Source organism: Macrotis lagotis, chromosome 4, assembly GCF_037893015.1.
Source record: "Macrotis lagotis isolate mMagLag1 chromosome 4, bilby.v1.9.chrom.fasta, whole genome shotgun sequence".
In the NCBI taxonomy this organism is placed as follows: Eukaryota; Metazoa; Chordata; class Mammalia; order Peramelemorphia; family Peramelidae; genus Macrotis; species Macrotis lagotis.
Genome location: NC_133661.1, coordinates 261,839,195 through 261,853,466, shown reverse-complemented (window position 1 = coordinate 261,853,466; position 14,272 = coordinate 261,839,195). Strand labels below are relative to the sequence as shown.

Sequence of the window (14,272 nt, the reverse complement as noted above, 5' to 3'; positions counted from 1 at the left end):
CCAATTATAACACTTTCTCCACCCTTTCTTTTTTTTACCAGATCTCACACATTGTGTGTACCCATCCCAGAACATTTTGGCACAGAGAGACAGCATCCTACACCTTCTGTTGAAAGTCAGTTAATTATGAGTCTTGTAAACTTAGGCCTTTTAACCACCTGCTCATTAAAATAAATGTAGCCCACATGCTCAGACATGAGAAGAACCACTATGAATGCCCAGAACTTTTGATTTTTTAAATTCTCTTCTTGAAATTCCCAGGTACATGTTCATGTTTTTTCATCAAAACAACCAGTTATTCCAGAAGTTAGGAATAAAGATAGTATTTAGTATATCTAAATAGGTGCTGGGACTCTGAATTGTCATACACCTGAGCCTTGCTTCATTTTGTGATAACCTTTTTTGTAAAATAACTTGTATGTTCTGGTCTAAAATAAAAAAGTCAGTGTGTCATAATGGATAGAGAGAGCTGGCTTCTCAGCTAGGAAGGACTAAGGAAGACACATATTGTTGGGCTAGTAGTAACCTTGGGCAAGTTACTTACCATTTCTGGGCTCTAGGTAGCATTTTAAGAATACAGGTTGACCTGAATTGATAGGAAATTCCCTATATCAATGAAATCACAGATCTGGTCTTTGTCTCTATACCTTGGTAATCAAAATCCCTTAGACAGGATCTGAGAACTATCAAGCTGCACTGATTTCACTTTATAGTGACAGAAAATACACAATGGTCTAACATCCTCAGCATCTGCCATTTCATCATAAATAGCATCTGGATAAATGTTATTTTTTTTAAAACAATTCTATTTCATCTAAATTCAAAGTCTCTCTTGATTGACAAAGCTAGAAAGATATCTTTATGGTACATAAAAGAGACTGCTAATGAAGCATTTTGAGCTCCAAGAGTTTAATAATTTTAGAATCCATGTTCTTTGAGAATTCATTTCCTTTTCCATCATCACCTCTTTGTTTATAAAGAAGCATGCTAGGCTTTGGCTTCATGATTTGGAAAAATAAGGTAGCATCGTTTATCACATTTCATTTAATAACTTTAAGAGTTTCAGCCTGTATTTTCATAATTAAAATAAAATAGCACAACTTAGAATTAAGAAAGAAACCTTCTTTTAACAAACGACAGGTATTCGTTCTTTATGGAATAATTCGAGGCATTTGATCTTTGGTGAACTGAAAGCAATATTTAAAGTGATGAACAAGATAAGTTTGAAAGCATTCTAGGTGAGCTTTAGCCTTCATGGTTATTGCTTTACCTCTTTCAGCTTTCCAGATACCCTTATTGACCCTCACTGGATAATTAAACTAGATCTAATCAAAACAAGAGACACACTGCTCTCTTGAAGAAAATTGATCACCATGGTGAATGGTGGGGTCAGTGACATGTAAGTAATTCACCAGGATAGCCATGTGCCATCAATTGAAAGGCCCAATAATGTCTATAATTACATTTAACCCTTCCTTCTATAAATAATCTATAAATTCATTCTGACTTAAAGGATACCAAAGTTCCCTAAATCGAGTTCTCCATTCATTGACAATTTCATTTATTAATTCTGAAACTTAGATTTTTCCTTTTCCAATCATTTGATTTTCTATTCTTTTGTAATTTTGTCATTCTATTTTATGTTTTTCTGATTAACTGCTAAATATCCACACTTTTTTTCTTTATTTTGCTCAAAATTACCTTCCAAACTACCTTGGAAGAATTTTATTTCTACAACAACAAATAAGTTCTGTTAAACTATATCTGAAGAAAAAGAAGAAATTCCATGGTTTTAGAAGTCTGGCAAAAGATAGATATAAAGCTTTTACCAAGATCATCATTTTTGTCCTGTTGCTATGACCATAGCACTCTTTTTTCTAGAATAGGCTTTGGCTTCTCTTATTCTGAACATTTAGCATCTTCTTACTTCACTGTTTGTCATTTGTCAGCCTTGATGACAGAAACTCCCTTCTCCATCTGTCTGGCAATAAATCTTCACCAAAATTTTGCTCCTTGATTTCCCACACATTTCTAAAGAATCCCATCTGTTCCACCAAATATCCCAGGCTAGGATAGACTTACACAAATCAACTTTGAGCCATGCAAACCAAGACGTTCAAGAAGTCTGTGCAAAACATTCCTCACTATCTCCTCAATTAATTGCCAGACCTCGTCTCCCTCTCATAGTCAAAGTTCTAGGAAAAAAATCCTGTATTTTCATTGGCTCTACTTTTTGTACTCTCACTCAGCTGTTAATCCCTTGCAATTTGGTTTCAAGTCTCATTATGATTTTTTTTTATTTCCTATATCCCGACAATTTAGCCCAGTGTCTAAAATTCAATAAGGAATTAATAAATGCTTGTTGACTGACAGGCATGTTGAACATGATACAACTGAAACTGCTGTCTCTAAGGTTACCAGTGAACTCTCAAATTTACAAAAATCTAATATTCTCAATCCTCATCCTCCCTGATTTACCCATTCCATCCTAAAATTGACATACATAAGCAGTCTCCTTTATAGAATAGCAGCTCCAGAAAGGCATTTTCTCCTATACTACCATTCCTTGCAATACTTAGCAATGTTTACCAACTTCCTCTTTCTGGATATTCCCCTCTCGGTTTTCTTGGTTTTATTCTCTTAAATCTTCCTCTACCTGTTGGGTTATTCCTTCCCACTAAATTTTGCTAGATTATCTTCCATGTCCTACCCTCCTGTGAGTATACCCTGAAATCTCTTTCTTAGGCCCTTTTCCTGCTTGAACTCGTTAGTTTCCATAAATTCAGTGATCTCTATGCAGATAATTTCCAGATGTATATATCTAGTCCACAACTCTCTCCTGATCAGTTTCTCATTATAAACTACCTATTAGATATTTCCAAGTGTATGTTGCCCAGACATCTCAAACTTGACATGTCCAAAACAAAACTAACTTCTTCCTCAAACCCACATTATCATCCTTCCAGGGTCATCCACAATTAGAATCATCTATAATTTTTCATTTTTATTTATTCATCTCACATGCCTGATTGGCTACATGTCTTGTTTATTTCACTGTAATAGCATCATTTGCAACCCCTCCCCACCTGAGTTCAGATCCACATCATGCATTAGATTATAAACTCCTTGAGGGCAGGGAATATCTTTATTTTATTTGTGGTTCCAATGCTTAACATAAAGACTGATACATAGAAGGTGCTTAACAAGTACATAAAGACTGGTACATAGAAGATGCTTAACAAATGTTTATTGATTGACTGATATCACTTCTCACTTGTATTATTGCAGTAGTCTAAGTGGTCTCTCTACCTCAAGTCTCTCTTCTTTCTATTCCATCCTCTACACAATGGCAAAAGGGACATAACTAAAACACAGTCTGACCATGTCACCCCTCTGTTCAATAAACTGCAGTGACTCCTTATTACTTCTATGATCAAAGCAACATTTCATTGTGTATGACATGTCAAGTGCTTCATAATACAGTCTCAACCTAACTTTCTAGTCTTGTATTACTCACCTTCTATGGTCTAGTTTGGCTAGACTCTAGCCAAACCACCCATCTTGATGTTTTCCCCATATGACATTCCATTTTTATGTGCAAGTTGTTCTTCACTCCCATGCTTAGAAAGCATTTTCTTCTCTTCTGTGTCTCTTAGAATCCCAGATTTTGCTCAAAGTTCAGATCAAATGTCATCTCCTACATGAGTCCTTTCTGATACTCAAACCTAACAGATTAGTTCCTATCCCAATGACCTTGTACTTATTTGGTATACACTTTAAGTGTGGTACATGGTAGATCACAAGTTCCTTGAGGACAGGGACATTTCATTTCTTTGTGCCTTCAGTATCTAGTACACAATGTCTGACACATAGCAAGCTTAATAAATGCTTGTCAGTTGATATTGTATGCACTCCTTTTATTATTAGCACTTTCCTTCAGTCACTCACTTTCAAAAATCACTAATGCATAGAGAGATAGGTTCTTCCATGCATTTGTGTGCTAAGCCATGCAACAAGAAAATCTTTTGCAAAATTAAACATGCCCAGGAATAAGGTTGTAGTCAAAGTGGGTCTGAGTCAATCTAATGTTTCTTTCCTTTCATGTCATGGTGAAGGGACATGTAATAATACATATTAACCACATGAGTAAATGCATTGTAGCTAATTAAGTGACCTCAGAGAACATGTGTTGCAGCTTACCTGCTGTCTCTGATAAGCTGAGAAAGTCCTTTCTAAGTCTTCAAGATCGAGGTTTTTAAATACTTTCAAATCATCGATTTCGGTCCATATAGTTCCTTCCAGTTTGTTCTGAAAATATCAAGAGAAAGTGCTACATTTCCCAACTACACCAAAAAAAAAAAACCAAGGCAAAATTGTGTTATAAAGATTGCTGCTATATCAACTAATTCATTTTATTGAAGGTTGAACCAGGTGTCATTCATTTCATAGGTTTGTATTCCTTAAATCTCTGTGGAATTGTGGCTATTGAGTTCACACAGAGAAAAATCAAACCATCTAACAGTCAGGGTCATTTTCCTTTATAGTGAAAGAATCATGTTGCCTATTAGGCACAAAATGACAGGAAATAAATGGCTTACCTCTGGGAGCTTTGACCAGTTGAAGGATTTGAGGGCATTTGTGGGCTGGGGAATGTTTTTCTTCTTGAGGGCCAGGCCCAGAGGAGCACCTGGTGGTGGCATGATTCCTCCTAAAGGAGGAGGTCCTGGTGGGGGAGGAGGACCACCTGGAGGAAGTGGAGGAGGTGGTGGTGGAAGATGACATCCACCTGGCAGAGGAGGGGGAGGAGGGGGAGGAAGAAGAGATCCTGGAGTAGGGGGGGGGAAGGGACTGCCTGGTGCTCCAGGTGAAGGGCCACCTGGAACTGATGCACAAATGGCCCTCTGTAAAAGTAAAAGAGCAAAAGAAGGGAGATTAGTGAGCAGTCTTTCAAGAAACTTTGATTTAAATACTTTTTGTAGGTAGCTGAATATAGTGGATAGTGTCTGAGTTAGAATCATGAAGATTCAGACATGTTAACTGTGTAATCTTGGGTAAGTTATTTCTCTTAGAAAAAGGTTTTCTTGTTTATAAAATGGACATAATATTTATAGCATTTCACACTGTTACTGTGAGGCAATCTATGTAAAGCATTTTACAAACCTAACACCCTCTAGCTATTATTTTAGGCTAAAATGGAGATTCTATCATTATATATAAAGTGTTGGTTAATAAATATTTAATATTTCCAAATATGAGTAGGTTACTAGTGATTAAAATTGTGAATAGACAAATGATTTGTGATATCTTTAGCATCTGGAATTCCTGGGATGCAATTTCTTTTTACTAAGAGTAGACATTCAAGAGTTGTAAAGGGAATTCTCTAATCACACAGCTATATACGGGTTTTTACTCCAAGAGAAAAATATTTGAATCCTGGTATTCCTGATGGCAAACCTAACAGACTATTCACAGCACCAATCACCTCAATAATGTAAGATGTCTTTAAAAAAGGTAATCTCTGTGATTCTCCTGTGTCACCTCCTATATCATTCATTATGTTTTATTACATAATTAATGTTATAATATCCATGTTATTGCCCTCCTCCTAACATTCTTCATAAATTTAAATTTTGATTTCTTTAATAAGGAGCCTGAATCTCATTAATGTGTATTAAACTTAACACATTTATAAAGTAATTGCAAACACCACCACCTTTTCCCTTTCTCCCTCTATTAAATTAACCTGCCTACCACATTATATCTATCTCTACCTTCTAGCAGGGAGCATCTAACTCAAGTTTCATAGATATTCTAGTGGTAAATAAGATGACAAGTCTTTCATTTTATTCCACCAATCAAAAATCTAATTGGGTATAGATGAAGAACTCTGAACACCAACTGAATCAAAATCAGATCTCGACATTTAACCATAAATGGAAAACTTCACAAAGTCCCCTCACCCTGCTGAGTTCTTGGAGCTGTGCTGTGAGGTCAGCCACCTGTTGTTTGACTTGCTTATGTTCAGAGGACTCTTTTTCAAGCTTTTCTTTCATTTTATTTAAGGTCTGCATCATCTCTTCTTTCTCTTGAGTCTTGGCATCACATTCTCTTTCTTTCTTTTCCAATTTCTGCTGCAGATCACTATGTTCTACAAAAATAGGGCATGATATCATTTTGCCAGAGGAACTCTTCAAAATTACAGGACTTTATCCAAAAATAGTCACATGGGGAAAATTGAATTTTTTTTATTTGTTGGATTACTTCCTCAATTAACATGAATCAGTCAGTCAATAAATACTTATTAAGTACCTGCTCTCCAACAGATACTCTGCTACAAACTGTAAATTCAAGTCCCTGCTCTCAAGGAGCTTGCAGTCTAATGGAAATACTCCCCCTTGATTGCAAGCATTAATATAATTAGTAGAGAGGAAGTATGGCATATTAGAGAGATGATTTAGTGAATTTGGAGGGTCTGGGTTCACAGTCTTGGATCTGACACAAAACTGGTTGAGTCCTTGGGCAAGTCGCCTACCTTTTTCCTGTCCTTAAGTGCTAATGCTGCAAGGTTATCAATGGATAGAGCTCTGGGTCTGAAGTCAGGAAAACCTGAGTTCAAATTTGGTCTCAGATGCCAGCCATGTAACTTTGGACACATTTACTTAACCTTTATCTTCTCAATTTCCTCAGTTATAAAATAGGGATAATAATAATGACCTACCTCACAGGGTTATTGTGAGTGATAGCCATAAAGTGCTTATCCCAGTATCTGACACACATAGAAAGTCCATAATAAATGCTTGCTCCTCCCCCATTAGGCAAGGAAGACTTTAAGTTGCAAAACCAATTTCCCAACTGCATTGGCAAAGAATTTCCTCATAGGGAGATGCCACCATTGAAATAAGTCCAGTATCGAAAAGCAACAAGAGACTTGGGATGTATATTTCATTTCTAGAAAGTTGAAGGTTTAATTCTGACATTTATATAGCCCTTTGAAGGTATGCAAATCAATTTTCATGTGTCATCCAATTTAACCTATTGAGAGACAGGTTCCACAAGTATTATTTCCATCTTAGAAATTTATAAAGGGACACTTCTGGAGTTTAGTACCCACTGTCTTGAAGTAGGGAGAGCCAGTCTTTTAATTCTAAATCCTGCCACCACACCCACCTCTGGGCCTCTCTGCCCCACTTCAGAAAAGAAACTAAGAAAACTATGGGTGGATGACCCCAAATTAAGCACTCTTCTATTAGAATTTAATCTCAGTAAGGTCTAAGGAACTCTTGAGGAGAACTTGAAGAAAAATAATTTTTTTATTTTGCAATGCAAAAGTGGAAACCAGAGAACCCAACTCTTAAGGAAGTAGATTTGCTGGATTTTATCTGACAAGTCAAAGGATCCTCAAGAAAGATTTTTGCAATGTGGGGAAGGACTGCTACTATCAGACCTAGGGTTTATTCATTAAATTAACTTTCCCACCACTGAATCATCCATTTCATTACCCTAAAAGGTGCCCTTAAGACCTTAAGTATCTTAACACTACAGGTAAACAGCAATTAAAATGGCAGAAAATAGCATGCTATATGTTAACATATCAAAGTCTAGTCTGGGAAGATTCATGAGTAGATTTTAGGAAAAGTAAATCACTATGATTTGGTTTGAAAAAGTTGATCCAAGTCAATGCCAATACAGGTTTCTCATTGCTGTAGTATTATGCAATAGACCTTTGAATTTAGAATAAACCTTATTCAAATTATTTTGGCACCATAAGAATACTGAGCTTTGAAAGGGTGATAGATTTGCTTACTACACTCAGTACTCTGGTCAGTTTAGATGTTGCCTAGAACATTCAATTCTGCCCATCACATTTTAAAAAGGACTTGGATAGAACTGATGCATATGAGAAGGTGAACATCAAGGATGGCTAAAGGATTCAATGTTATGGTAAACTTTTCAGAAGTCTAGGCTAGAGAAGACTTAGATAACACAACTACTAGGTTTTAAAGTATCTCAAAGGTTTTCAGGTAGAAGAATTAGACTTATTCTGGTTGGCCCCAGAGTGCAGAATGAGAACCAATACAGAGAGGTTCAGGGTCTATCTCAAAGATTAAAAATAGCTGTTATTAGAGGTGGCTTGTGTCAGAGGTGGCACTATAATCTCAATCTTGCTAATGCTGGAGCTATCTCTCCATCTTTTTTAACTATGATGCCTCTCATATAATCTATTACAAAACTATAAGGGTTCCCCCCCCTTCAATATGCTAATCTCCTATTCCCAAATTGCCCATTAAATTTGCCAAAAAGAATTAGTTCTTCTGATTTCCTACTTATGGTATGTCATTAGACATATTTATTAAATTACAATTTGTTGAGGTCATACTGTAACACGAATCCCCTCTGAGCTCACTATACTCATGAGAATCCCTACTACAATGTAAGTTAAAAGACCATGGTTTAGCTCCATTGTATACCTACCCCACCTAGTAAAGTGTTTTCCACTTGGTAAGTACTTCATTAGTAAATACTGTGCTCAGAGTACTATGGAATTCTTCTCTGAACTTATCTTATTCTCCACCACCTCCTGCTTCCCATTTCCCTAAAACCAACTATACTTCCAAATCTCTTCTTCAACCTGTCTAAAGAATCTCTTTATGTTCCTTTCATCATTCATTTTATCAATGCCACCTTTTCCCCTCAAAGCAACATCTCACACTATCTCTTTCCTCCCTTTGACAACTACCATTCTTTTTATTACTCTCATACCCTTTTATTTCACACTCTAAATTCTCTCATTAGTGAACCTAAATATGTACTGTTATTAAAACTTTTCTCCTAGGCATATATTCTCTTCCCCTTTTCCTTAGGTAATTCTTCTTATCATTTAACACAAAAGATTGCCTAGTTTTTCTGGAAAGGTTTACCCTTAAAAACTTGAAAAGAAGAAGAAAAAGAGCATAACTATTTTGAACCCTAGTGGCTCTATTTTTTTTAACTTAAATGGGATAGATAGAATAAAATAGAAAACTGGAACCTCTTGGATCCAGTTTGTCAGTCCTAATTTAATCTGGGACAGCTAATAATCTCAATGAGAGAGAGAGAGAGAGAGATGACATAATGAAAGAGTAGACTACTGAAAACAATCATTTTCCAAGTGTATTCCTGGTGTTTAGCATAGTACTGTGCATATAGTAAGTGTCTAATCAATGACATTCCTTCCTTCTTCATTCCCTCCCTTCCTTCACAAAGGAGGGGAAAAGGTCAACACTTTTAAAACCAACAAAATAGTAAACTCCATTTTTTGGAGTGACCAGCATAGAATTAGTCCAAAATTAGCTTTCTTGACTCTTCACTTGCCAGTGATTTGATTTCTGAAGGATAATAACAATGATATATTCAAAATAGCAACAGATTGCCTACTAACCTTTTATGACACCAAAAATCTGTCAAAGTTAGTGTTGTCTGTACTTTAAAAAATTAATTTGGAGTGGGTCTAAAGTATTAAAAGGAATCAAGACAAAGACAAACAAATGTAAATATTCTAAGGGTGCTAAGGCCAACAAGGGCACTTTTACTGTCTCATTTGAAAAACCACAGACAAGTCTGCATACTCCTCAGTGTCTAACTGCCTTTTATTTAAATAACAACTATCTAAAGAGACCAAATGTGGGAGAGTCCCTGAGAGAAAGAAGGAAGCAAAGATAAATTTTAATTATTGAATTCTGGAAGGCAAATGCTAAATTGCTATTCAAAAGAACTCATGTGAAATTTAGTGAAAAACAAAAGGGTCAAAGGCATGTCTGTTATAATAGCAGATTTATTCAAAAAAAGCCAAGGCAAAGCACTCTAAAAACCCACAGGTTTAATCATTCAAAGTATAAATGTCAATATGTAACATCATAGCATATTTACAAAAGATTTAATTTGTAACATTTAAAAATCTAATTATATTTCAAATGCTTTATTACCTTTTCTCATCCTTTCTGCTTGTTCTTTCCACTGTTTAACTTCATTTTCATTAACCAACCTAAATAAACAGAGCAAGATGTAAATGTAAATAAATGTAAATGTAAATAAAAACATGTAGAAGTCCCCTTATTAAACAAATATCAAGGTCAAAGGTGTTTTTAGAAATTCACTTTAGAGAAATGATCAAATTGCCTATGTACAAAAGTTTTTTTGAATCATCTATAATAGAGAAGCAGTATAGGTATAGTGATAAAGAACCAGCCTTGAAGTGGGGAAGACCTACCTGGATTCAAATCCTATCTCTAATACACAATGGCTATGTAACCTTGGACAAATCACAACTTTTAAGTTCACCATATCATTAAAATTACAAGTTCAGTTCCTATCCTCCTTTCTGCTGAAAAAATAAATCTATAGCATTTACTAATATATTAGAATGAATAAAGTACAGGTGTTTGGTGTATTTGTTAAGAGAGCATAGTATACATTAGTATAGCATATAAAAAAGGAAGAAACTTACATTCGTACAACATTTTTAACATTAAAATTTTCTAAAGGAGTAGAATTGGGGTCCTGCCCTTTGTCATTCTGTATAACAATCTGTTGTACAATTCTATCTAGTAGCAGCCAGTACTGAACTGTGTTTCCACTTCTCTTGTCTAAAAGAGGGAGAGAAAGAAATAAAAAAGAAAGATTAAATATGTAATTATGCTAATTTCTCATTGCAGATTCTAAATGGGTTGTGAGGTATATATAAAATTTCACTTTTAAACAATAATAAATCTATTTGCTTCTGAAATTTTCATAGTACTCCTTTAAATAACTGAAATACCTTAAGTCTTTGTGGGAGAGAGGGGGAATAAACTATGACCTTAGGGCAAAATTCATCCTTTCTCCATCCAGCTAAGAATAGTTTTTAAATACATCTTTATTTAACATGTTTAAAAAAACACTCAAGTCAACCATATTAAAGACAGGTGGTGACTCTAAAGTAGATAGTCACTGAACTAAGATTAGAATCCATGATCTGTACTCAACAAATCAGGATTCTTTTGGAAAAGGGTTCTCTCTGATAATATCTAAAACATTAATGTACTTTTAATCTTAGTCCACATGAAAATGGTCTCTACTTACAAGGCATTTGAAGACAGTGGTACAGGATAGACATGAAGTGAGGGTAAGCTTCACTATGAGTCAACCTCTTCCTTGTCAGCTCAAACATTTGTGTGGCACTTTTTGTGTCTATGTGAACCTATTTCACATAAAAAAGAAAATCTAAGTCAAACATCAGGTCCTTTGAGGTTATCTGGTATTTTCATAGGATTTCCTTAATGCATAGTAAACAAATTTATACCACACAACTTAATTCAGACAGACAGAGAGACAAGGGAAAGAGAAGGAAGAAAAGAAGAGAGGGAAAGCAAGGAAGAGAGAAGGAGAGGGAAAAGTGAGAAGGGAAATGAAGAGAGGGAGAATATTATAAATATATATATATCTATATTACATCATACACATATATTATGCTACATATATATGAGATATCACCTTATCTTTATCAGAATCATCACCTATACATGTTATATGTATATGATGATTCTAGAACAAGAGCATTTCTTTCAAATAAGATGAACAAGTCATTTACAAAGTCATGCATATACACACCAATTCAAATCTTTTAGCAAATTCCAGCTCATCTTCATTTCTGAGCATTTCAAAGAAGTCTAAGTGCCTGACAAAAAAAATAAAATCAACATTTCAAAAAAATGCAATTGAAAACCTAAACACCCTGGGAATGCCTACAGTTCATTACAAGAGTTCAAACTGTGAATTTGGAGTGGGTCTAAAGTACTAAAAGGAATCAAGACAAATACAATCAAATTAAAATTATGAGGTACACATTCAATATAGGGATAACATGACTTTTCACCATTTAGGAAATCCTGGTTTCTCAAAGAACCCCTTAAAGACAATACAAACCAGAGAAGGAAATCTATCACCTAGAATTGGCAAAAAGACAATACAAACCAGAGAAGGAAATCTGTCACCTAGAATTGGCAAGAAGTTAGAGGACTTGTCTTAGAAACAGTGATAAGACTGTAGGAGAAAGAGTACAAAAGAGGTAAAAGGGAAAATACTTAATGGTTTAACTTGCCTGTCTAATGTCAAGTTTTCATGTTCCCTTAATTTATCTATTACAGGCTGAATTCCTAACATCAAAAATTCATATCGAAGATGAAGTCTAAAGTCCAAACTTTCCTAAAAGGAAACACAAATAAACATATTTAAGAATTTTCTGAATATGGATATCAAATAGATTTTGATAAAAATTTTATTTAAATGATATAGCACAAAATGTTCATACCACTCCAGCCCCTTGACTTAGAACTGCATTAATGAAGGACATGATGGCTGTCTTGAGGTTCACTTCATCCCGGTACCGGCCTGTGCTCTTATCCAAATCATTAATTAGCGTCTATCAAGTGTACCAAAAAAGAATGAAAACGGTTGAATCAGAATTAGCAATTTTATTAAACTTTCTAGTACTTTGAAGCTCAAAAAAAATCTAGTGTCTACTTATAATTATCACGAGATCCCTTAATTTAAAATTTAAGATTTTTCATATCCTTAAAAATGCTACTCTATTTAAATCCATATGGAAAATCCACATAGTCCATAGGAATATATGCATTTGGTTTCTCAATTTCTGCTTTTTATGATAGGATTAAAAAATGGTCACACCAACTTTTCCAAACTCATCCCCCTAAAATCAAATGGATAACTGGGAATTTCTCAAGGAAGATTTTCCTTTTTTGAAGAGATACACAATATTTATTATAAATCCCAAGTAAGGATACTACAAAAGATAATCAATTAAAAGAGCAATGACAATGGTGACCACCATTACTTTCCACTGGAACCAAGACAGAAATGGTTGAGAAAAATAGGACTCTAAGTGATATTCATTGTCATCATCTCCAAAACAGAAAGAAACAATTTAAAGCCTATTTTTCAAGCACGTAACTTCTAGAGACCACATACCTGAAAACGAGTTCTTTCACTGGCATACTTCTGGTAATGTAGCATAGCCTGCAGAACCTTTTTGTGACCACCAGGAACCAGGCACACAGCACCCATGATTTCTAGCACTGCCACCTTTGTCTTAATATTCTCGGTGCTCAGACTCTGAGCAATTACGTTAATACTCTCCGAATGGGCCATAACATGAGCCCGGCCCTGAGAGTTGTTCATTAGCGCTTTTATACATCCAATGAGTGAGGTATGTATTTGAGATTCTGATGTCTCATAGTCCATTGTTTTGAGAAAGTTCAGAATACATGATAAGCCATCTAAATCAATAAATCTGGTTACAAACCTGTTAGGAAAATAAATGGGTTAAAATTAAGACAACTAAAAGTCCTTTCTATCCCCCTGCCCCAGTATAGACACATTTCTTAAGCAGAAAATCTGTCTAATCCTTAAGATTGGACCAATATTGGAATTTTGCTCTATTATTCACTAAAGAGCTCTATTATTCACTGTAGAACATTACTCATAAGTATCCATTTTCAGAATGAGAAATTTAGATATTCCTCTAATATAACTGTAACTTTGTATAATACTTTCTCTTCCTTCGACTCACTTCTCCTAAATCACTCCTTTGCCCTGATAGAAACTTCCAATCCTTCTATTCCTTAGTACTTCTTCAGGTCATTATCCTCCTCTAACTTCATTCTCTTCCCTTAACAATCTGGACCCTGTATTTAACCAATTAGGTCTCATCCAAAGAGGATTGGGTTAATATCAACAGGAGCTTATTAAAATGTCAATTATAAGGCTTCTCTATGGCAAGGACCTACATGTCTTACTAGTGAGGCAATAATAAAGCTAGAGAAAATCTCAATGATACATAATGCCATTTATAGATAACAAGAACAACACAGAAAGTGGGAATTGTAAAAGAAATAAATTTTTGTTCAGATTGTACCCAGTGTATGTTGTTTGATATGCTGTTGAACTCTGCTTCCCTCCTTCCTTCCCTTTCCCTCCATACAGAGGAAGAATATTTATAAATATTAGGCCATTTTAGTCCCAAATATATGGAGTCTAGATAACTAATTCATAGACATTCAAAGACCAGTCATCAATGGAACTTGCATTTCTTACTGAAAGTTAAAAATCATGGATATAAAATTTTTGTGTCCAAAGCATTCCATAACCCTGAGGCCTCTCAACTAAGACACTATTCTTATACTTCAAAATGTATAGCTGAGGGGCAGCTAGGATAGAGTGGATAGAGCACCAGTCCTGG

The 14,272-nt window shown here is 35.1% G+C and overlaps 1 protein-coding gene across 3 annotated transcripts in view; it reads right to left on the bottom strand.

Annotated features, from left to right (window-relative positions):
- The window catches only part of DAAM1 (dishevelled associated activator of morphogenesis 1), a 222,193-nt gene that overhangs the window by 49,432 nt on the left and 158,489 nt on the right, over positions 1-14,272 (bottom strand). For all 3 annotated transcript variants that reach the window (XM_074235915.1, XM_074235916.1, XM_074235917.1), the window contains exons 6-15: positions 13,003-13,336; positions 12,326-12,436; positions 12,116-12,219; positions 11,626-11,692; positions 11,098-11,215; positions 10,484-10,622; positions 9,963-10,021; positions 5,961-6,148; positions 4,599-4,901; positions 4,201-4,308 (exon numbers count right to left, since the gene is read on the bottom strand). In XM_074235915.1, the coding sequence (XP_074092016.1) occupies positions 4,201-4,308; positions 4,599-4,901; positions 5,961-6,148; positions 9,963-10,021; positions 10,484-10,622; positions 11,098-11,215; positions 11,626-11,692; positions 12,116-12,219; positions 12,326-12,436; positions 13,003-13,336 (1,531 nt within the window). The remainder of the gene's footprint in view (positions 1-4,200; positions 4,309-4,598; positions 4,902-5,960; positions 6,149-9,962; positions 10,022-10,483; positions 10,623-11,097; positions 11,216-11,625; positions 11,693-12,115; positions 12,220-12,325; positions 12,437-13,002; positions 13,337-14,272) is intronic.